Genomic DNA, 25,428 nt, shown 5'->3' on the forward strand with positions numbered 1-25,428 from the left:
AAAGAGTCCAAAGTCCACCAAGACAGTAACAGAAAGTGATTGGTTAAAAATATTTTTCTACAAATGGTGATATATAATTCTGCATACACTATTTCTTCATTTTGATCCTCAGGAGAAGACAGATTTCTCTCTCATACTTTGTCATTTTATACTCAAATGCATTTGTCTTTAAGGCGAAAGCAAGCAATTGCTGAGAAAAAAATGTATTTCCAGTGTTGTCAATAGATTAATATGAAACAAACAAACTTGTATTACAGCACTGATGTAAACCACTACCTTTAACTTTTTGATCAAATGTTATTATTTTTCTACTTGACAAAAGTTCAAGTTGAAAATCTTTTTGCAGACATAACAAAGTCTTCCACTGTGTTTTCTAATGTGTCAAATTTGTCATTTAATGGGCCACTCATCTTTCTCTGCACAAGGAAGAGTAAACATTACATTATAAAAACACTCATTTCCTTGCCTCACTTAAGTTAATTTAACTTGAATCATTTCCAAAATAATACATAAAAACAGTGCCTACCACAATTTGTACATGTGTGGTCCCCCATCATGAAACAGTACATCTTCTGAAATTTGAATTTCTTTCTAGAGGGCTGACAACTCACTCCAGAAACAGTGCTGGGCAAGAATGTACTCTTCACTGTGCCAACACATAAAAAAAATGATCTTCATGCCATGATCCAGAAATTAACCCCCCACAATGTGATGGAACTGGAAATTTAGTAATTCATTTTCTGTAATAGCTCTAGGTTTTTTCTTCGTTTTCTTCCTTCTGGTAGCAAATATTGCATGTTTTCCTGTGATAGAATTTTTATTTTTAACAGATGTAAAAAAAATGTAGATGATACTGCCGGAGTTTCCAGCAGGCATTTTATGAGGAGAAATTTTCTCTTTGTCTTGACATTGGCATCTAAGATTAGTTCGATTTTTTCTTCCTAACTAGCTTTTGCAAGACAATTGTATGTTTGAAACAAATAGAATACTTTCCCTCAGGGCATCAGAAACTTAATCTTTCCAATTTCCTTTCAACAGACATTGAAAACAAAGCAGTGTATTGTAAATCAGTTGGGAATTAAGAACTATGTGACGTAAAAAAAGGGAAAAGCACTATGTAAATAAATTTAACACAGATGTCAATAAAAATATAGTAATGAAAAATCCTTTAAGCCACCTTATTAATACCTGACAGAACTGCCTGTTCACATTAACATCTGTTTGCCTTTCAAAGGAAGTTAAGATCCTAAATTTATACAAAACTGAGGAATTTTATATTCACAACATACTGAGTGATTAGCATCAAATCATTTGAAATATCATAAACAATCTGAGGTCTTTCCAGTCACTTTATCCAGCAGTCCTCAAAAGACTTTTTAAAAATTTTGATCATTCTACAGAGGTAATAGTCCCTCACTGAACTATTTATTTTCCTTATATCTGATATAAAAAAATCAATAAGACATGCATACAGTTACAAGATTATGGTGGTAAACGATAAGGCTGTTAATGACCTTTTAGATGGAAGTTGCACTCATAGGTCTTATCAATAAAAATAATGGTTGAAGCGCTTTTTGTATTCTGATCAACAAGTCACTAAGAAAATAATTGCAGGTCTTTATTTAAAATTTTTGAAGAATTGAATTGAAAATTATAATCTTTGTGGCATAAGGCACTCTACCTCTACAGCCTGCCAGGAAAAGAGCTCTATGGTGTTTTTTTAGGATTGCTAGCATTCAGACTTTCATACGTAGCACACAGTAATTTCTACTGTGTCCCATTTACAGATAATGCCACACACAAGCTTGGTGTGTGCAGCATATACAGACATTACAGAACTTCTTAAAAGTGCACGTGTCTCATTCCTGTAGACTTCAGTTTCAGCTGTGCCTCCCAAAGAGGGATCAGCAGGGTACTTACTGATGTGTAGAGGAAGCCTTCTCCATTTAGGGCTATATACAACCCAGTCTTTACACCCTGGATAGCGACAACTCGAAGCCCCACTGGTATAAGGTTGAATAAAGCTGTGAAGAAAAAACATGACCAGATATAAATATGCTATGGGTAATACAATAGTATAATAAGCATCATTAGCAAAAAAATAAAGAAAAATAGTCCCTATATAATTTTTTATATTTTTAAAATCAGACTATCTCAGAAAATCTTGCTTCTTTGATTCTGGCAAGCAGCTCTTTATTTTCTTGGGCATTTTAATGTTTTTCGATTAAGAGGTGCCCTCATTAAAACTGATGTCAAGGGATCTGTGATTTCAATTTTTTTTTTTGCTTTTGTGAATCATTTATTTGATACAAGCAGTAAGACACTGTTGTCAGGTAATGACAGAATCTTATCATAGTTCATAAAAGCACTGAAATATGTACTTGACTCTAAATGTGCATAAATTGTATTGAACTGAATACAGAACTTGGGGTAATAATTAGAAAATAATTAGAAAACCACGTAATAACAAATACCTTAGAAATACTATATCCCTCTGTAGTAATCCAAACAGCCACAACTTTGATTACTGTCTGAAAAAAGATCAGTGTGAAGAGTGGGAGTTTACCAGCCTCACCATAGAAAAACACAAGTGTATAAGTAGGTGGCATGAACCAATTCTTCTAAAACTTATGCCAGCACACACCTATATTACATTTACTGACTCATGCTAGAGAATTAGATGCAAAGCACACATCAATCTTGTAAGAAAAGACCTGGATGAGACAGAGTTCATGCTAAATGTTTTTCCATTGTGCATAAGCCAAGGGCTCCCAAGTCCTTGGATGAAAACCAAAATCACAACCTCTTTGTTCAACATGTGCAGTGGGAACTATGATTCTACCGAAGGACATTCATAGGTGTGACCAAAAAGTGAACTGTATGAGGCTATCTGTAATCAGAATGCCAGAGCTAAAGCCCAAATCAAGAGCAAAAGGATCATGTAATTGCAGTAGATAAATACATTTCTCAGAGAGTGAAAATTCCTGTTTGGTCAAAGGACAAAAATCCACAGTTTGTTTATGATGAATATGATCAAGTCTTCACAAATGAGAAAAAAAAACATAGGTAGACTACTAGAAATATAAGCAAGTATAAAAAAAGAGACACCTTTCCTTTGGCATTTCACGCAGAAAAAGAATGTGTAACATCAGATAATTTTAGGAATACACAAAGCCAATTTAAAGCTAGGATTATAGCAGAGTTCTTCCTAGAGCGGTGGAAAGAAAAATATATTCAAAAGAGCTCTAGAAGAAATGAAAACATTTTGGCAGGTTTACAAAAAAATATAAGATAGGACAAGAATTAGCATAAATAAATAGCATTTTAATTTCTTTCATTTCCAAAATTCTCCATTATGCTAGGATATGACAAAAAAAAGAAAAATTTGGTACAGATAAGCTTCCCTCTCCAATAAATGCAAAACAGCGAAATATGGCACTCACAGAAAAGATATCCTAAGAGTATATAGGCTAAACATTGCATGGCTTGAGGGCTTTTAGTTCAATATAATTTGGAAGTAAAAAATTAGTTAGAATGCCATTATCCTCAAATGCAACAATGTCAAAACCAGCAAAATCACCGTTGTGGGTTGTGGAGGGGGAGTCTATCACAGCAAAACTAAGTATCAGATGGCAATTGAGTTTGGATTTTTTCTTAGAAGAAATTACAGGAGCAAACCTGTATTATGAACACCATGCTAAAGGGGCTGAAGAAACAATTGAGGGGACACCAGGAAGGAAAAACAAACAATGTTTATATAAAGAAAAGAGGTGAACACAAAAGACAAGTCAGCCATGAGAACGAAATTAGCTAATGAAATGTCTCCTAGTCATAGTGGTTCAGTCAAAAATTCTGAAATTTAGATGTTATTTGCCATAATACTGATAAAAATAAAGCACTAAAGCTAGGAAAAAAAATCCAACCACCATTGAACAAGACTTGCAGGCCTGTAACACAGCAGTGTTACGTGCAGCCTGTAAAGTTACTGAAGTGGCTTATAGTTGCTGGTGAATTCAGAAAGCACTGTGGAGGGCAGGTAGTGCATCTTTTACTGCCACCAAATTTTAATTGGGGATTTTCAGAGCTCCTGTAATTAGTCTAAACCCTTAAAACTTTAGAGTGTGACCTGAAATGCTGCAATTCTGCACATTCAGAATATTCAATTAGTTTCTCAGAATCCTTCAGACTGGAGTGAAACTAGGGAGGCCAGTCTACATTCAGCTATTGACTGACAAATGTTCAGCAATGTGTTTCATACTGGGGACAGCAAAACATGCACCAATAAGGCACAGCGTGTGGTCTTAATGCTCTTTGAAGCAAGCTGAAAGAAATTCGATTTCCTCCAGAACCTGACTGGGCAGTACTCTTCACTGGGCAAGACTTTTGTGTTCAATTACACATTTCAAACATTCCTAGGATTCACCTGTGCTATACCTCACTCTAGTAAAAACCTGCTCTGAAAAAAGCTGAAAGCCTTCTAGTGTCTGCTGGCATTCCAGTTCTGCACAGCCCAATATATGTTCTTATCTGAGGGGGTTGCTAAAAAGAGCCATGTCCCCTGCTTCCTTCCCTCTCTAAGAAAATTCTCTGAAACCAAGACCTGGGGAGTGAGGTCCCTGAACATCTTTATGTGCCTGAAGCCAGTTCAGTGAGTCCACAGATGAGCTGAGAGAGGGGGCACCCTCCAAGAGCCCAGGAAATATAGCAAAGCCTGGTGCTCAGTGTTTCCATGCTGCATGCTTAAGTGGAAAGCCTGGCAATTCCAAATGTAGGGTAAGATGTGGGAGCATCAGGGAAGACAAGGGAACTGATTGGCAAAAATGGTGCAAGTAAAACCCTTCCTCCTTCTCAGTGCTAAGACTGTGCACACTCCCTTAGCTTTGCTTTGTATTCTATCTAAACCACAGCTAGAAAACATTTGGGTTCTCCTCCTTTTCCTAAGCCTGCAAGCCTACTCCCACCACAAAAAAAAGTTCAGAAAATGGGGGTGGGGACAGTTAGCAGGAACAATTGGCATGAAAAAGGGTTATTTGTTTAGGTTTCATGGAGGAGACTTGCAGGAACTCCAAATCTGAGTTGGATTCTAATCCTCAAAAAGTTTTAGCAAAAGTTTGAGTCCACTTTATTTATAAGAAATTACTCCTTTCTTGAGCAAAACACAAAACTACCATGAATTTTTTTCCTTCTTTTATGTTATATCAACACAGTCCATTAACTTGAAATCTGAAATGCCTGAAATCAGACATTTCCATATACTTGTGAAAGTCTATTTAGGTGCAACTGACTTGAGCTACCAGAAAATTGCCATTACAGATCACTGTTTTTCTTAAGAATCTTGCTACAGACCAATTGCTGGAGAGTTATGAACTTGCAGCCTCATCTGCACACACACTGCCTTCGTGACAGTTAACAAAACCTTCCACAGCACCAAATCTCCAGTCAAATCAAACCAAATATTTCTTCAATTTATTTTCATCTGCAGGCCCACAGGCAAAAATGACAACTCCATCAAAACATCTTTTAGATTGGCAAATGGCTGCAAGGAATTTGGTGTTTAGAGGTTTGTCCATCCATTTCTTATGGAGCAAACCCATTCTACCTGCCTGATGTGACAGAAGAAATAATTAAAACTTTTTTTTTTTTTAAGTATTACTGAGCATTGACCTGTCAGACTAAGATTATCCCACTGGGAGAAACAGGCTTACCCAACTCCCAGAGGTGGTGTAAATAGATGAGTAAATGCCTGTATAATTCTTTGAAGACAAACTTCCATAAAAAACAGTGCAAGCATCAGGCTGCAGATATTTCAGTGCAGTAATCCAAAATTAACATTCATTAATCCAAATTTAACAGCACTGCAGGTGTTTTTTTCCTAATCTTATGAGCTTTATTTCTATTTAATTATCTCCTTTACCATATAAGGGTGCTGCAAAGGTTATTTTATGAGTATCCTCAAACTAAAATATGATAGTGGTAAGTATTTTATAAAGACATAAAAAAGTTTATACTTCCACATTCAATTTGGAAGATATAAATAGAACATTAAAGCATACATTAAACGGTGAAATAAAGGAATCTTAAATGGTTGCAGGATTTCCTGAAGAGCAACTCTACCAGGTAACAAGCACCACAGAGGAGGTAAAGAATGTTTCAGCATAATAAAAGATGTGCACAGCACAGCCAAATCAAAGTCTCTTGGATAATGTTCATATTTTAATTTATCAGTTTATGAAATAAGACTACCAATGAGTAATGCTCTTTTAATTAGAGAATATTACAAATATGTTATCAACACAACTGTAATTTCATAAGGGGTACAAATTGCAACATTTGAGTGTTCAATCAGGTCTGTCATCTATAAAGGAAAATATCATCATTTACGTTGCATTTTTTTCAGTGGTTGTTGGCTGAGATACACTCTAGATGAATTAAAACAAGGTCTAGAGCTGAAAGATTCTGGGTTTCAATCTCCGAAATTAAAGTTAGAATTGTCTGTTTCTCAAATTAATTTATCTTCCTACTAAACCTACCCATCATTCATGAGACAAAACTTTGAAGATAGATCAAAGCCTGGTTTAGGTGTGGAGGACAGAAGGAGAATATAATGCTTGTTACTACAAGCATATATGGAAATAGTTTCTATCTCTTTATGATTTCTGTGTAGTATCTTGTTTTTCCTAATTAATAATGATGAGGCCAGTGAAGTGAGCTGCATTTTCCCCTCTAAAATCCAGGAAAATTAGAGTGGACAGCTACACTGAGTAGGACCTAAGTAACCAAAGCTACAGCTTTAACCACAGTCACTCCTGCCTTTGCTACAAGCAAGACACAAAAGCAAACCAGAAACTGAAGGGCATTAGAGAAATTAAATGTAAAAAGAAAAGCAGTTAAAACAAGGTATCACTGAGAGTGGGGCAAAGAAAATTAAATAAATGCAGACTGTACACACAAGATTGTTTGGCTAGCAGCCTGGATTTGGTGAAGTGATTTTAGGAAACTCAGCACCAATAACCAATAGGTGCATTAATTGCCATTGTTTCATGAAACATCATTATCTTGGAAAAGTTATAAAAAGAAATTACAGCAATGAACTGAAACCTGTTGGTCTGTTTAGGCTGGGTTCTAATATCATGGCCATCAACATGAGCAGACAAAAGTACATTCAGGGTTTCAATTACACATCATGTCTTTTTTTCTTTTTCAAGTGCAAGTGTTTGCACACAGTGATACATTAAAAATGTTGTCATCTCTCTCTGCAGTCTGCAACTTTTAGTCAAATTGGGGCAATGAGCAGCTGATTAAAACCACAGGCACAACTGATTTTGACTTCAGATAGAAGCAAATCATAATCTTAGTTTGAGCTACCCCTCTATAACACTGTGACTCCAAAAGTGAGTAAAACTTATGTTTACTGACATACATATAAAATGAGTACAAAATGATATAGGCACTTGGAGGGAATTTTAACTGCAAGTACTTCTCTAACTGGTTGACACAGAATATATGGCAACAGCACAGAAAGCAGCAGCATGACTAAGCTTCAGTTTCCTTGCTGAAGACAAAAAAGAAATTGCATCTTTTTTCTCTCTTTGCTCCCCCTCTGGCTTCTCTGACACCCAGTGACTCAGTGGGCTCTCTTCAGGGACAGTGAATAGTGCAGAAGACAGGTGGAAGGCTGGCAGAGATGCACACCCTTTGGCAGTCTGTATTTCCTTTTTTTTATGGAACACACTCTGAGTGGGAGTCATCCTCACTATCCAGGTAAGTATTCTCTCTGTCCTAGCTGATACAAGTCCATCCCTTCACCCACTGGACACATTAAGTGGGCATCCTGCAAACACCATGGTCAGAAGCAGGATTTTCTCCCTTGGACAGCTGCCAAAAGTGAGTCACTTTTAAGCCTCAGACAGAAATTATCATGTTAAGGAGCTCACAAACTAAAATATCAAAACACCAGAAATTCTATCCATGAGAAAACTATTGTTTTAAAGTGAAAGAGAGAAGGAAAAACAACATATGCTGCAATAAACAAAAGCAATAAGGAAAAAATGTTCAACAGGAGATGAAAGGCAACAGAGTGGAAAGGGAAAAAACTAAGACTGGCAACACAAAAGAAACAAACACATATTCATACAATAATGAATATACCAAATAGGTAAATCTTTTCAGCTCTTAATACAGTGTTGATACATTTATACCAACAAAATTTCAGATGCAGTGTAGGCCTTCCTGCAAACACATTAATTTTGCATTCTTCCATTCCAAACTGTTTTTACTAATATATATTGGAAAATTGAAGTAGTTTAGAAAAAAATAATCCTACCAGCTAAAGACAGAAAAAAATGCCTTTGTGGAAAAAAACCCCACACTTTTTAGCCAAAAAATAATTTTGGACTAAAACAAATTATTACTTCTATATAGTATTTGGTTGCGTTTGGAGAAGTTCAATATTTCAGAATATTTCTAATACAAAATATTCATTCTGTATTTTGGAAAAAGAAGAATAAGGGAGCTGGACAGAGAGCTGGAAAATCAGAAATGCACAGAAGAGGGGAGAGAAAGAGTAAATTAAAAAAAAATAAGAGGACAATTTGTAAATCTGACAACATCAAAAACAGAAAAGTAAGGCACTGTGGTGTAGCTTTGAAAAGACTCATAGAGATCTAAGAGTTAAAAAAATTCTCAGAAATAACAATAAAACATTACAAAACTGTTGCAGTCATACACACCTTCTCGCTGAAGCTGAAAATAAGATAGATGAGCAGAGGGAAAGAGATACTCACTTATACCCTAAGACAGTTCTTAGACCTCATCTAGGCAGAGCTTCTATGAAAAGTGAGAATTAACTTGTCCTGTTTAAGGTCTTAGTATGCACTCCAGTACTGAAGTGAGCACAAGTGATGGAGACACGGAGGGAAGAAAAGAAACAAGGATGGGGGTGGGATGGGGAGGGCATGGAAGGGGAACAACAACACTTGGAAAACAAGCAGAGAAATACACATAAAAATATATTAACCAATTTTTCTCAATTAAAAAAACCTCCAAAACAAACAATGAAAGATGATCATGCTATCTGCTGATGAAAGGTGTTATAAATGACAGCTGTGCATCCATTAAAATAGGGACCTTACCAATGTAAGGCAGAAACCTCAAATACCTTAATTTCTGCAGCCTAATTTCAATAGTTTTAAGGAAACTAAGGGGTTATTTATGGATGCATAATAAGAAGATAAATTAAAAGTGCTTAAAATAAAATTCAAGATGACACAGAAATGTTACTTAAATATGTCATAATTAAAATAAACAAAACACAAATCAACTGTTTCTAGAGTAAGAATAGGTTTGTTTAATTACCATTTGCAGCTGAAGTTATCAAACATAATATATATGCTCATTGAACGAAAATACGTTGCAGTATCATGGGAAAAGCATATCAAAGCAGCAACCCACACGGCCTTTCAAGACCTCTTTTGTTTGGAACACTTTTAAAAACTGCCACTTTTGCTATCTCAACAGTGGCAGAAAATCTCTTAACACAATTGGAATTCTGGCTGGCGTAGGATTTTTAGCCCCAGAACTTTTAGTACCTTCAGCAAGGTAATTTAGTGTGTGTTTTATGAAGGTCTTTGATAGTTCAGCATAAATTTATCTGCTTGTAAATTCAGATTTTTCTGGAAAATTTAGTTTCCATGTCTTGTTATTTAATGGAGGATAAGAAATTTTCGTCAAAGAGTTTTTATTAAAAAATTATTTTCATGTCATTTTACCACTTTTATAAAACTACCAGAAGACAATCATTGGCCTAAATATTTCCCTCCTAAGGTCCATGAGCACTTACGCCTTCCCCTTCAGAGGCAACACATTTAGGCCAATGTCCTGCACGAGGCATGCTGGTGGTCATCAGGCTTGGAACATACAGAACCCTCCTCCTCGGGACAAAACACATTCAGAAACCCTCCAAAGGCAGGCATTCACAGGGTGCCTGTGCATTCACGTTCGAGCGATGCGATCTGCGTGTGCGATTAACACATCCCCCTGGGGCAGGCACTTACTAGAATTACTGCTGTCATCCTTGGTTCCATCGAGACTTCCATCGGGGTGCATTTGCAAGTAGTAGCCTTGCCTGCAATATAACCTGGTCACTATACCCTTGAGCTGGGGATCTGAAAGACAAACATATTTTGTCACTAGCCTCAAAACTTTTTCCAAGAGTTATCCCTACTCCTCTCACTGTAAGAGGATGTTTGGTGAAGCAGCAATGCTGTCTTAAAAGTAAGTACTACAACAGGATGTGTGCTGATGGAGAAAAATCTCTCTACAGAGTGTTGTTAGGTCAGTTCTGTGTCCTGTTCTCTACCTCCAACATCCTTCATTATAATTAATACAAGTAAAACAGAGAAAAAAAGAACACCCGAAACACCCACAGCCAAAAGCTTAAACCATATCAAGCCCTGAAAAAAATTTTAGACTTCAGTAGCAAGTATAGCCCATTATAAAAACTAACAAAACATTTGAAAAACCCTACTGGTTTCATATACGTAGGTAACTTAATGTACTGCACGTAAGTTTTAAGGGAACTGAGAGGAAAAGGTCTGTTTCCTTTCCTGGCAAAAGTGGTAAACTTATCCGGTGTAATTTGTTACAATACCATCTAAAGTTCCCAGAATATTTTAACCAAGCTGGAAGCAGGTCCAACTCACCTGCTCTCTCCCACCCCCTCACCGCCTATGGAATAACACCCATACTCAGGGCAAGACATAATCTTTCTTCAGCAGCAAGGAAAAGCTGAAAAAACTCTCAGTAAGCTAAAGCTACAGGAAATCCAGGTAGCTGGAACAATGAGGGTACTCCATTTAATACTCTGCATTTATGAAACTTGCCAAGAATTGGGCAGGGAGTGCCAAGTCACAAACTTTTTGATTCATAGCATAGATGTTGCCTTACCAAATCACAAACAGCTGTCACAAAACTGGTTCAGAAAAAGAAGACATCACATCTTTAAAAAAATTCAACAGAACTACCTCTGTGTGATATCAGTATTAATATTGTTAAACATTAACTATTAGGCCCAGTTCTAGGCAGTCAGTACATAAAGTTGTGAGAACATTGACATTAAAATATCTATATCATATCATGCTTAGCTCTATAATAATGAATTAAATTCATAAATACTTTGATACAGATATATAATAAAATAAACATGTGAACTTCGAAGGAAGACAGAAAGTATTTTCATGCAAGCCTGTGGGCAGAATACAAAATTTGTGTATAATTGCTCTCCCAATTAATCATGCTGGGTTACTTAGAGTATCCTAAGGGGACGTGAAAACAAACAGTGATAAACAAAACTGCCTCTAAATGGTATGCACTGAAATTTCTATAGAGTCTCAGCTCTATGAAATTATCCTAAAAATATTTTTATTGAATGTCCAAATGACAAAGTCATATTAAACAATAAGCTCATGTAAATTAAAAATACAAGATAAACTGTAAATATAATAAACTGTTACTATAAATAGTAACACTGTAAGATTTCTGAGGCATGGAAATAAATAACATGGACCATCAAAGATCATATAAGCATATTACAACTTAAATTTTAAAAATTTATTTTAACTGAAAATTTTGCTTCCTGTTAATTTTACATTATCAGAAGTTTGGTTTTATATATGAATACTCAGAAACAAATATTTTTTAAAATTTTAAACACGTTATGCTGTAATTCATTTGAATGTACTGTCTCCATCAACTTCATCCGGTGATTCAAAAGTATTTTCATAATTTAAAAATGAAAAGTGAGTTCGTTTTACAGAGGCACTATTCCTGCCAATGTATGCTTTCAATGTGTACTTCAAATTGACAATTCTACACATGCTTGCTCAACACTCATTAAAAAGGAATCTTTAAGGACTAAATAAAAGTATAATAAAAATATTATTAAAACTAGATCTTTAAAAATTATTTACAGGAAAAGTATAAGCATTTTGAAAAACACTTTCAATACCCAAGGAATAATGAACAGATGATTTTTTATCAACATTTTCTAGTGCAAAGGAGTTTCATAGGAAGGCAACATACAGTCAACTCACTGTCACCAGCTTATTACATCTACTGCTTCAAGGGAAAAATGTCAAACTTAGGAGTCACTTTCAAAGTTGTTCTTTATTCTCATTCTATTCATTTTTCTAAATTGGCAAATTAATATACTTTCTAATACTAATTCATCTGTTTTCATCAAAAACATTATTTAAAATTAACCCTACTTTACCATCTATCCAAAATTATACCTGAATGAAAGTGGAATGACACATCAATCTTGATGCAAGTCATAATAAGCAATAATCACAAAGACCACTCCTTACAGCTTCAAGGTAAATATCTCCAAGATGAAGCAGACAATCCTCTCAGGCAAGAAGTTTATCTCTTCTCCTTGCAAAAAGATAAATTACTCTTTCTGGTCCTTTTTGAGACACTTGAGCAACAAGCAGAGAAGAGAATTCTGCCAACCCCTGTATTTCTGTAGCATTAATCTACCCTTTGCCTCTTAATAATTTTACAGGAATAGTCTTAACTTCAGAAGATTTACAAATGAGTTTCTCAAATCCTTGTTGACCATACTTTTAATTTTTTTTTTTTTCTGTCTGCTAGACAGCAGGAGTGAGCAGCAATGCCCAGAAACAACAGCAGCAGACTGGTGTTGCCTGTCCACAGGTGTACTGGGTGTGTCACCTTTTCTTAACTCTCACCACAGTGACAAAGACAGACAGACCAGCATTTATTTTTACCCTTTACCCCCCACACTCGCTTTTATCTTCCCACATGTAAGAAAGATATAATGGCAAGAAAATACAGCAAAAAAATAAACCAGAAAAAGGATGAGAGCAGATAACCTCACCAAAGAGCTCCTGGCTCTCATGACTTTATCATAGAAATTTTGCTACTAGCTCTCTTTAAGTCTTAGCTGCCACAGTGAGGTTATTTTGTGAACAAGATAATTTCTATTTAAGTTTAAAGACCTTGATTTTGGGGGAAATGAAACTAAAAAAGAGAATAAAACTTCACCATGCATCAAAAATTATGGAACAGTTTAACATCTCCTAACGATTTTTATCAATTTTCTTTTGCGCCTTGACTTCTGAGGTTGAACAGTTCAGCATGACATGTCAGCAATGCCCTACATTGGGAAAAATTATTCTGACTTGTCATTATTAGAGGTTGTCTCTTAAAATTCAAAGCCGTATTGAATGGACAAAGCAACAGCTCCTCAAGCCTCCCTTTTACAACATCTGTGTGACAGCAGCCACTTGCAGCCCACTTTTCCTGCTTTCTTTCCTTGTCAGTGGTGGTGGCAGGATGCATGATTGCAGTTAGCATGAAACTCTGTCAGTAGCTTTTTTGATGCCCTCAACAAAGGCAGAGTTTAATTAAGATGTCTTCTCTCTCAAATAGTGGCTACAAAAATGGCTTTGACATTAACTCATGACAGGCTGAGTGCAGCCCTTGCTATAGAACAATTATGACACTTCATATTTTGAATTGTGAATATTTTCTGTTCACAGAGAGAATGGCTTTCACATGTACTTCCCCACTCCAACACACTGTCAGGACAGATGCATTTAGAAACTTTACAGATTTAAAATAAATTAGGGAAAAAACTTATTAAATATGAATGTTAAGACATAGATGAATTTAAAATGCTAAAAGAACACTGATGAATATACCTACTGTATATTTTTAAAATTAGTCCCTTAGCATCCACTGGAGTTTTAATTTTTGGGTTTTTACCAGAAGGTTTTTTGGTTTTTTTTTACTGTCATTATTTATTTCCTCCCTCTGCTGTGAAAAGGTACTAAATAAAAGCCTGCTAACCAGCAAATGCTTAATGGGGGGAGTAATCTCACATTAATTCACATTCTTATGGAGAATAAACTGCACTACCCAGTCAGCTACCAATCTGTCACAAAATGAGTTGCTCAGTGAGCCAAGTAAAAGCCATTTTTACTTTTACTCAGAGATACATTCTGCTCAGATAGCAGAGCACCAAACTCATAACAGCTCCAGGTCCTTCATGTTTTACTCGTCATTTATTCTTTGCACATCCATCTTAAAGTTTTCACTTTGGGATATTTTATTACTAAAAGTACCAGTCATATTGGTCCAGAAAAAAAAATAGAGCATTTTTCAATTTAAGGTTTATGGTACTCTGATAGTCACCATGACTTGGCTGTCATGTCTTGCTCGCTGATCTTACAGTCAGCATTTGTTAGTAATCTTCTCCCTTATGTATTAAACTTTATTGAAATAAAATAAAACCCTATTATTTTTTATAATTTTCTGATTTTTACAAAAAGTCAACCTCCAAAATCCTGCAACCACGGAATTCCTTTTGAACCTGGGAAGTAAAATACCCACTGATGTCCAAAGTGTCTCATCCACTCCAGACACATCTCCCTGACATTTTGTAAGGCCTGGGACGTGAAAAGACCCCCTTTTCCTGACTTCTCACACAAGAGTACTCTAACAGTAATGTGTGTGTATGTAGGGTGTGTTGGACTGGAATTCTCACCATCTCTCTTCCTCTGCTTTGTATAATAACTAACTACCCCTGCAGGCAGGCTAGACCTCATCCACTACACCACAGTTCAAGACGTCTTCAAACCCTCACTGACTTCTGCAAGGAAACTTATTGTTGCTTCAGATTAGTATCTGGATACTTTTTAAAACTTTAAACATGTCTCTTTCCACTTTCCACTAAGCAATTCAACTCCAGAAGTGGGGAAAAAAAAATCCATGTAAAAATTACATTTTCTTTTTTCAATTCTCAATTCAGGTACTTCAGTTCCTGCTGCAAGGCTGTTCCCAGTTTTCAAAAGTCATCTTCTTCTCAAGTGTACTGCTTCTGTTCGATTGCAACAGTACTCAAACAGGTAAAGTTGTTGCAGATGGTCACATTACATTTTGCCTTGTTTTTGCCATTTTCATTCATTTTGCCATTGTCATTCCAGCACATAAAAGTGCAGGGTCCTCTGAAATGTGTGTTATACAATTGTAACGGCAAGCTTCCTGAAGCAAGTACATTGCCAATGGGGAATTCAAAATTCAGAACTTTGTACTTCCTTTAAAGATGATAAAATCCTAAATAGGCATCTAAAACCATCCTTCGTTATTAAAGTCTTCAGCTGTTCCAGTGATACAGGTCTTGCATTCAAAAGCTTTATACACTCCTAACTTCTTTATTAGACTGTCCTATCACCTGGTGTCTCAATGTTTCCAAGTTTCTGACTGTGTTTTTACTTTCCCTCATTATTAATAGGAAATGATAAAATTTGAACATTTATTTTATACGCTAGTGCTCTCTCATTTTAATAATATTTTTTTCAATATCTCAAAATATGCGTCAGAAAACTACACTTTAATTAAAAACTTGAGAGAAAAATATTGTTGAAAGCAAGTTTTGCTCTATTCAGGCCAGAAGAGAAAAGCACATAATGTGAACTCAGAAAAGCAATAGCTTCCATTATTCCCTGTTCCCATAAGTAATAATAGTGCTTGTTCTGAAATGAGGTGGCTTTCTCTTTGCTCACTTATTTTTCCGTTCTCATGATGATTACAGGGCACTCAACTTTTGTGTTTATTTTTAACTCTACTTTTTGTCCGTTTGTGTCTCACATCACAAGCTCATCCCCTGCAGAACCCCGCTTTGAGAGCACGGTTAAGAGACAGAGAGTCCTCCCACGTTCCTGTGCTGTCATTGTCATTGACACTTCCACAACCTTTAAGAAATTTCCCAGTAAACTATGAAGGCAGGTTGGAGTTCTGCAAAATGGTTGCTTTTCTTGAAAGCCTCTTTGTGCTGGCATCCTCCCCTTTGTGCTGCAAATGTTTTTATGTTAACTGCAAAATGTGCTCCCTTCCATTTGTGGGCGCTGACATTTTGTCTCTGGGTCTCACAGTGCATTTCAAGCTACATAAGACTTGTTTCTTGCTATATGGCTTTACTTGAACAAATTTGATCATCAGTAGAATTACAGGAACTTGGCTGCTAGCTGGAATAATTTATATCTGTTCAGATTTACAAGGTGATTGGATTTTACAGACTTGTCTACAGCGTAACAATTAACAGCCTCCTTTACCAGACATATTATTTCTGGAGAGTATTTGTTGGAAAGGGAAGAAGATCAGGTTGTTCAGAAAACACTTTGCTCTAAAATCACAATTTTACACGAGCATGGTAGTTTAATTTTAGTAAATTAATAATTTGCATTTCTCTTCCTACTGGACTATACTGTATAGATCTGTTGGTTCTGATCTTGCAACAAATGGATTTGTTGGGAAATTCCTGCCTAAACACTGCCTTCCACTTTTGACCCATGTTTCTTCTACTACACTAAAATTCAAAGATTTCCAATTTCTTAATATCTAAATGATATCTTAGTTTATGTTATACACAGGAATATTGAGAAGAAGCTGGTCTCTACTTCCAAGCTTACTTAGATGGCACCAGTCACAGTTTAATAGATTTAAATAAAAAGCATCATCTTCCACTGATGAGAAAGCCCCATCTTTGCAACTTTATTCACTCTCTCAATTTACTTAGAAACACTAAAAATTCTACTGTATAAATTCCATGTTAAAGAAGACTTGCTTTTACAGTTTTTATTTGTTCTTTTCACTTTACATAACCCAAAAATTACCCAATATGTCTTACTGAACCTTATTAATGTAGATAAAATAACATTCTAGTATTATGTTTTGGAGCTGTCCTTGTAGATGACCACCTTAGTTCTACCTGGCATATTCTCGATTCTAAATTCCAACAGCAAAATATTGACATTATACAAAATACTGCTTAATGTTCCTCTTGAAAAGGAAAAAAGCTTCAAGCAACAGATCTCAGAATTAAGTAATTACTGTGTCTTCAATTTGCAATAATTCCTACTTTATCTTTCCATGAAAAGCCTTTGTCAAACAATAAATGTAATTGTGTTCACACTCAAAAAATACGAAAGCACAACAACATGACAGCTTCTATTATCATTTAACCTATGTATAAAATTTGACTAATGCACTGCCCTTGGAATCAGTAAATAAATGGGATTTAAGAATGAGATTTCTCTGAAGATGTCATTGAATGGTGAAAGCAAAAAAGGATGGGCATAGATGACATTTACATATATAACTGAATATATTTCACATAGCACCTAATTTACCAAAGAATTAATTGAATGAATTCTCCCCTTCCTAAATAATTTCTATTTTTAGAATTCAATATTTAAACATTTCATTTATTTTCACAAGCTTAGCTACTTATCTCCTTGCAGGCTGTGAATGTTTCATTGTAACTAGGCAATGAAATATCTGATAGCTGTTTCTATTTCTTTCACCAAATGACTTAGAACTAAATTTCAAAGTGCCCAAACAGCCTATTTTACAAGCATTCAAAACCATCAGGGTAATTGTTAATGGAGAGAGGATAACAGGATAATTTTAATGCCAAGTATTGAATCCTACACCACATTCCATTTTCTATTGTTATATTCAGGAAGCTTCCACAATACAAGTGGCACGGGTCTATAATTTGTTATTAACTTTATTTAATTCTTGACAGAATACATAAAAGTCCTTAAATTAAGTATATTCCTTCTGCTTAGATATGCAAAACCATCACATCTGAAATATGCCTGTCAAGAACATAGTGTATTATATTTAGTTTTATTTTCTTGCCAATGGCTCAAAATATTGAAATAAGCCATTCACATTACAGTCAAGAAATTTTAGTTTACTGACTAGTCTAAAAATTGGAGAAAAACAGAAGTTGCACCGCCAATGAACTGGGACAAAGTAGATTTTTTTCCTAGTTAGGAAGTGATAATTAGAAATTGCAAATATAGAATCATAGTCTCGTATAGTTTGGAAAGACCTTTAAGATGTTAATTCCAACTGTTAACCCAGCACTGCCATGTCCACCACCATGTTCCTTAGTGCCATGTCTACACGTTCTTCCAGGATGGTGACTCCACCACTTCCTGGGGCACCCTGTTTCCATGAGTCCACCCTTCCAGTGAAGAATTTTTTTTCGAATATCCAACATAAACTTTCCCTGGCACACCCTGAGGTCATTTCCTTTTGTCCTGCCCTTGTTACCTGGGATAAGAGGCTGACCCCCATCTGGCTACAGCCTTATTTCAGGTGATTGTCGAGAGTGATAAGGTCCCCCCTGAGCCTCCTTTTCTCCAGCCTAAACCCCTGCTCCCTCAGCCACTGCCTATAAGATCTTTTCTCATAAGATGTGTCAGAGACAAATTGCAGAGCAAAGATTCAATTTTCTTCAATAGCTGAACAACTTAAAAGCTTTCCTGATTTCAGGTGCAGCAGATTTCAAATAAATCCAAATGCAGCAGTCTCATTTTTTTTACTGCCACCACAGATGCATTACTTTATGAAATTACAAAAATCAAAAGTTGTCATTTCAACATGACAGTTTGTTGAGTTGAGTAGACTGAGTTGAGATTTGTGCAGGTTTAAATATATAAATCTGAAAGCCAAAAGAAATAAGAATTATTCTTTTTCATCAGTACTTACAATTTAGTGCACAAATGTAAACTCCTGATTAACAATTAAAAAAGCATTAAATAGTAATCAAGGATAAATAAACCTGTTTCCAATTAAAAAAAAAAAACTCATTTAAAATAAAGGTGTTGATAAAACAATTACGTTTCAATTTAGTGTTCAAGAATGTACAAAATAAAAGGATTTATTCTTTATAGTGGACAGAAAAATCTCTACTGTGAAAAATTTGGATCAATAAACTGACTTACAACTTTTAGAAAAGTAGGAAGGTAAGAAGTTTACTTAGTAGAATACTATGTATTTTTATAAATTGTTATTTAATCCTTATACTTTAACATAAATCCTCATTGTCAAACCGTATCATTCACCAACACTGTCTGAACAGATTTGTTTACAGACAAAATTGGTTTACAAAGAAATCACAGGAACATGAGATCTATTAAATGCAAATTTCATTTCAGTCCTCTTCATGAAGGAGCAATATTACTGGAGATACAGGAATCCAAAGGAACAGTGATTGAGAAATGGATATTCCTATAGTGAAAAGGAAATAAATATATTTCCATATTTGTTATTAGCTAAACATTATTGTTTCTCTATAAAACAAGATTACAGAGGTTCCATCACACAAGTGGAAGCTTGTGTTGTTAGTAAGAATACAATACCATATTTACTTAGAAAAATATTTATTTGTCTAGGAAAGCACAAATGCACTGGCATTAATTCCCACAGAAGAGCTAAAAAGAATTTTTGATATCATTACACTTACAGTGTCGTTAACATTTTTTTAAACATTTTAAATAGCATTACATTCGTCTTTCACAAAGGGGTGCTGTTTTCACTTATAAACTCCCAAACCACTAACAGAAACAGAAGTGAAAATGAGGCAGCGTTACCAAAAAAAGTATAATTGAGGGTGTTCTGCTTTTTTCATGTATTTATTTTTTAAGAAATCATATACCCAAGTAATGTCATGAGTTACCAGAAGTGGATTAGTAAGAACTATTTGAACCAGAAAATAGCAAGTCATACTAAAGATGAAGTTCTTTCTTTTTTGCAGTGCAACTAAATGTTACCTGGGAATGCTCTTTAACCAGGGAAGAAAGAGCAGATTATTCCCTATGTTTTATTCTATTATAGACACAAGCACCTGCATGTTTTCTTGGTGAGAATACAGTGAGATGGAGAGACAGAAAGGGAAGCAATGCATGGGTGCTTTGGTTTCCTGAGATAACTTTTTTCCCACATTCTCCCTCTAAAAAGAGAAAAGTCCATTCAACCTTCAGATTGCAAGGCTTTGTAATCTGTAGTATTAAACACAATTCAGAAATCTTAAGAGTAGCAGCTTGAAAAACTGATTTTCAAACAGAGACAGGAAAATAATTCCCTGCACTTGAAGAACACAGTCTGAATCTTTTCGAATTCCAAATAAGAGAGTAATTTCTTCTATCATCAGTATTACAAAACCATGCCTCTTCACTGAAGCTACTCTCTGCTTATTTTTTGAGTTTGAGGTTAACTCGGGCCACACCTTCAAGGCTTTTTTGTCTTCTCCCCATCTCTGCTATCCAAGAAAACTTGGAATACACAGAAAGAAAACAAACTATTATGAAGTTATATGACCCCAGGATCTGGGCTTTAAGGAAATCGGCAAATTTGACACTAATGATACAGGACAATCACAGGAAACTGTGACAGGCAGTCACTCAACTCAAACTTCTCTGAGGGACTTCAGCACAAAAAACTTTGATTTTCTGGAACTCTGTTTTCAAGACTGACTAGCAAGGAAAAAAAGGCATGGCTAAAACTGGGAAATTCCATTTATTCTACCTAATGCTCCTAGAGGAAAAAAAACAAACCAAAAAAGTCCCAAATAAAATCAAACTGTTTATCCCACTTAGATTACCCTGACTGTTTTGGAAACACTATTTAGTCCAGATATTTAGCTACTAACCAGAAAATAATCTGAATTATACTCATGGCATCTATAAGAAAATGTGCAGAATCAGTTCAGATCAACTTGATTATTCACTAACAAGGAGTAAATCTTCCAGTTCTGAATCTTTTGATAATAGAGTGGTGACACACTCAGCAGAGACTACCCAGGCACTCACTGCCACCAACAGAAAATGAAAGTATTCTATAACATATCACAAGACTCAAAATACCTGCTAGGTTTCTGAGGAGCTCAAAGTTGGTTCATGTTTTGATGATGCCTCAAAAACACTGATAGGTCTTTCAATCTCTAAATCTAAACTTTATTAGAACATGGACCACAATATATAGCTTCGAAATATATAACTTGATAATGAAATAAAAAATAAGAGCTTTTTAAGGAATCTCCCATCCTATCTAGTGAAATTTTGCAGTGATTCAATGACATGTTTTTTTTTACATCCTGCTTTGCCTCCAATACTTCTCTCTTATCATGGAGAACTGGCTATGCATCTACCATGCATATTTTCTTGATGTGTTCAGATTGCACTGAACTTCCACTGTTTCTCACATCCTGTCTTTCACTCCCTACCTACTGTACTCTCATTCCTTTATTGTTACCCAGTTGTATTCTCCTTCAGGTCTTGTTTTCCAGCTGTGCATGCCCAACAATAGTGACTACTCAAGAGGACATAAGAAGATAACCCTCTACCCTGCTACCGAATCACATCTTAACTTTAATAACAAAATAGATTTATAAGCTTAAACAAATGAAACAAATTTGCCTTCAGTCACATATGTCCTTTTTTACAAATTTATAGAAACAGATTCTCTTCAGGCTGTGAACTTAACAGAAGATACAAACTCCACCTTGTAGCTACTAGGAAATGCAGTGCAGTCTATAATTTCAGGTTGTATAACAGATGTATATCAGCACAAAGATCCAAACCCACCAGCAACTTCATCAACCATCCATCCAGCCAGCCATCAAGCGCATTTTGCAGAGTAGTGAGTCAGACTGAAAAACCATGGAAGTTTCAAATACGTATTTTCTCTCAAGATGTGTAATACAAAACTGACAAAAACTCCAAACCAAAACATATTCCTCAAGGCTGCTGAGCCACAACTGTAACTATAACTCTATATATATATACTTATATAACTATACATAACTGTAACTTCCATAACTATGGCTTCTTCCTTCACTGTCTGCTTGGCTAAAAGAGTTAACAGCATCATCATTCCTTGTCAAGTCTGGCATCATCTCTTAATTTCTTACAGGTGTTCAGTTATGTGTGAAGATACTAAAGGAGGCAGATTCCAGACCTCCTATTTTGATGTCTCTCAATATAGTAACAGGTGACTTTCCTCTAATGATGCAGAGACATCTCCCCTGAGCTAGTGATCTTTAACTCTTTCAAGATGGAATAGTGAGAAACAGGTAACTCGTTCTGAAGGACAGGCCAAAAATGCACAGAATTAACTACACCTGAGAGAGCTTACTTATGCACCCAAAACATCTATCATGTGCTCTTCAGACCTGTTCACACTGTGCAGACACTAATGCCCTCTACACTTTGGACAAGTCTTTCCCCCCAGGACTCAACTCCAGCCCCGTCAGATTATTCTGGTTGGACTAGAATTAAGGCCAGCTCCAGACAGCTGCTCGTTCACTCATGTTGTGTTAGGAAACCTACCTATACTATAAACATGTGAACATATGGGCACAACTAAATTTAAACTAGTCTCCTTAGCATCCTCAACTATCAGCTGCTGATTTTTCTCACACCAGGATTTCCACTCCACCCTTCAATTTGAGTCTTGTCCTGAAAAGCCCTTTACAAAACATACAAGTTTAAAAAGCAAGTTTTAAACATAAATCAAAAGCAGTTTCATTCTCCAGATCCCTGTGGTACTGCAACAATAACTTGTGAGAGCCAGTAAAAGACTGAGGTGTCTTTCACCAGCATTCAGGAGAGCCAACAGGTACGCTTCTAGAGAAAAAATTACAACATCTTCTGAGTATTAATATTAAACCCTCTTTAAATCTCTTATATTTCCTCCACATTTATTATACCAACAACTTAAATGTTATTAGAAGCTGAAAGATTACAGATATTGAAAAGTAGGAAGTTTTTCCCTGGGATTTCCACAGTAACTTCTGCCTGTGCCTGGTGATGCTGCAGTGACAGCTCTGCTATGAGCCCAAAGCATGGAGCAGTTGCAACAAGTGCCACAAAAGTCTATGATAATGTCCTAAAGACAGGTCTCAACTGAATGTTTCAGATTTCTTTAGCTTCCCAATGCCTGTCCTGCTTTCACAATGCCAGGCCTGAGCTGCCTGTCCTGCTTTCATTTTCTAACCCTCACATGTTCTTACTCAGGCTCCCCAATGAGCAGTCCAAGAGAGATCCTCTGTGCCATAAGCAGAGGTGCTGCTGGTGCTTCCCCAGTAATACTGCAGGTGAAATGCCATGTGCCTTCGTGTCCTAACACATCTCCAGTGCAGATTTACACACACTTCAAGAGCAACAGAGCATAGCTGAAACACCTAGTACTTCTCTTTTTTTATGAGGACATAAATTCAAGCTTCTCCAACTCCCACGGGCAGTCAGGAAGAACAAACAAGATGTTCCTAATTTAGAAAGCTATCTGAAATTAATCTACTTCTTTTTACAATGAAGCTCAGTTTGTAGCAGAAGTGTTGTTTGTTTCTCAGAGTCCTTTGATACAGTCCTCAATTTGAGTTTCTCAACTCAAATTCAGCAGAAGTGTCCAACATGACTCTTCAGATTTGACACACAAGCCAAACTCCTTCCTCTGCCTTAGGGTTAGCCTTCATTGTGCTTTATTAGGTTCTTTACTAAACTCTGTGAGAGCAGCCTCATCAAGTGGGTGACATTTGATGCTTCTAAGAAATTATTTCTACCTGTATGCAAAGTGTGGATTTACCAGAGAAGGAAGAGGAGGAAAAGGGCAAAGAGAAAGTAAAAGCTCCCAGGACTCTGACATATGGGCTTGTCAACTTTGTGCTGCTAGAAAACCCACCTACCATATTTTTCACTGTGTATTTTGCAAAAAAATACACCTGGTCACACTGAACCAAACAAAATTGCCATAAATTCAGAGTTCAAATCCTTTGTTTCCTAACAAATTAAATATTTTGTTCAATATAAAGACAGTTAAAACTATAAAGTTCAACTGATTGACAACATGAAATAAAGACCTGCTTCAAAACTGGGGGGAAAAAAATCAAAATTGTGAAAAGAAAAGCTTTACTCCAGACTGTTCCCAGGTTCACACCTTTTCCCTATGAGGAGAAACATGGTTAAAGTCTGTGAAGACTCTTTTGTTGCTTTGAATTATACATTGCAAAAAAAGTACCTTGAAACGTAGTCATAGCCTACCAAATAATCTAGCTAAAGCAGAGGCACGTAAATCTTTTCCATCTGAGTCCACCTGAGGCTTCTTGTTCCAGCCTAGTTCTGATGTATATGACCTGAAATCTAAAGAACTTGTGATAGGTATATGCCCAATTTGGAAACACAGAGACACCAGGGAAGTGGGGTACTACTACCAGATTCAGATTCTCATAGGAGCAGAACCTATATCCTCTCACTGGGAAAGTGTATTGAGAGAGGACAAGTGTCTTCCATAGAATTTGCCTGGCTACCTCCTGAAATCTCCAGATGTTCAGCTCTAATGCAAAGAAAACCAAAGCAGGCTTTTAATTTCTGCCTAACACTGCATCAGAAGTTGCCTCTGTGTTTCTATTTAGCATTCTTTAATTTCAGAACAGAGTTAGCTTTGAATATTTTGAAATACATATTTTAAAGGCCGTAGAGTTATTAACTGAAATTATTGTAAAATTTCAAAGACAAGCTTCTTCCATGATATTTAGGTTAAAAATGCCTGTAGTATCTACAAGATTTTAATGTGCCCTATTAGTTACAACATTCTGTAGACTCTAGTGAACATGTTACTTGGACTCCAGCAGCATGAAGAAGGTGGGGATAGCCCTGTGGGCAAAGCAGAGATGGCTCAATCAGGAGAGGAGTGTGGGTCAGGCTCCACTTTGGAGGGGACTGGGCTGGTCCCAAGCACAGGGACATGTTCCTGGAGGACAATAAGCACTGGCCTCATATTGTAAAGTCACAGTAAAAAACCTGCTGCAATCAGATTTCCAAGCCATACCTAAACACAAGGGATTAGAATCACCCTCACTTTACAGACAACAAAATAAAAGAGCTAAGAGGATGAACAGTTTGTCCAATGCAGCAGTACAAATGTGGTTTTCTGCTTTCTGGTCTAGTATGTAGATGTCCCTGCCAGGCTATAACAGAAGGACTTAATAGGACTGGAAAAGACACAATTAATAACTAGGTAGACAGAAATCACTATTTACAAGCATGTCAGAGGCCCCGAGTTATACACTGATTGTGTTTATTTCTGTAAAGCAGTACTGTTGAGGCAAATGGAAGGATTTTAAAAGAGGAATTTAAAGTGGGGAGAAGCGAAGGGGAAAAGGCTTGCCACTCTTAACAAAATAAAAAGATGTCACTGCAAATAGACATCATTTATTAGAAACCTCCTATCTGAGTAACAAAATGTCATCTACTGATGAATGCAACTGGAAGGGGGAAAAAAATAAAAATAAACCCTTGTCAACTGTTTCCAAACAATTTCGGATCAAACAATTTGCTTCTAAAATAATGTTTTGGTTAATTTATGTTAACTGGATATGTGTTGTTCAGAATACATAATTTCTCAGTGGAATTACCTCCTCTGAAAAGTCACAGATTATTTTAGTTGAAGTTTTTGTAAACCATAGATAGCTCTAAGACTTTTAGAAAAGTCCTGAGACATTTCATAGAATCATAGAATCATAGAATCATGGAATGGCTTGGGTTAGAAAGGAATTTA

At 36.0% G+C, this 25,428-nt stretch overlaps 1 protein-coding gene across 4 annotated transcripts in view; it reads right to left on the minus strand.

Annotated features, from left to right (window-relative positions):
- Positions 1-25,428, minus strand: part of FGF14 (fibroblast growth factor 14) — a 382,190-nt gene that overhangs the window by 81,288 nt on the left and 275,474 nt on the right. For 3 of the 4 annotated variants that reach the window (XM_014873350.2, XM_088159884.1, XM_014873349.2), the window contains 2 exons: positions 10,053-10,163; positions 1,921-2,024 (listed from right to left, as the gene is read on the minus strand). In XM_014873350.2, coding sequence (XP_014728836.1) covers positions 1,921-2,024; positions 10,053-10,163 — 215 coding nt within the window. The remainder of the gene's footprint in view (positions 1-1,920; positions 2,025-10,052; positions 10,164-25,428) is intronic. The other variant, XM_088159883.1, reaches the window with a different exon arrangement.

Source organism: Sturnus vulgaris, chromosome 2 (genome assembly GCF_052056855.1).
Source record: "Sturnus vulgaris isolate bStuVul1 chromosome 2, bStuVul1.hap1, whole genome shotgun sequence".
NCBI classification, from domain to species: Eukaryota; Metazoa; Chordata; class Aves; order Passeriformes; family Sturnidae; genus Sturnus; species Sturnus vulgaris.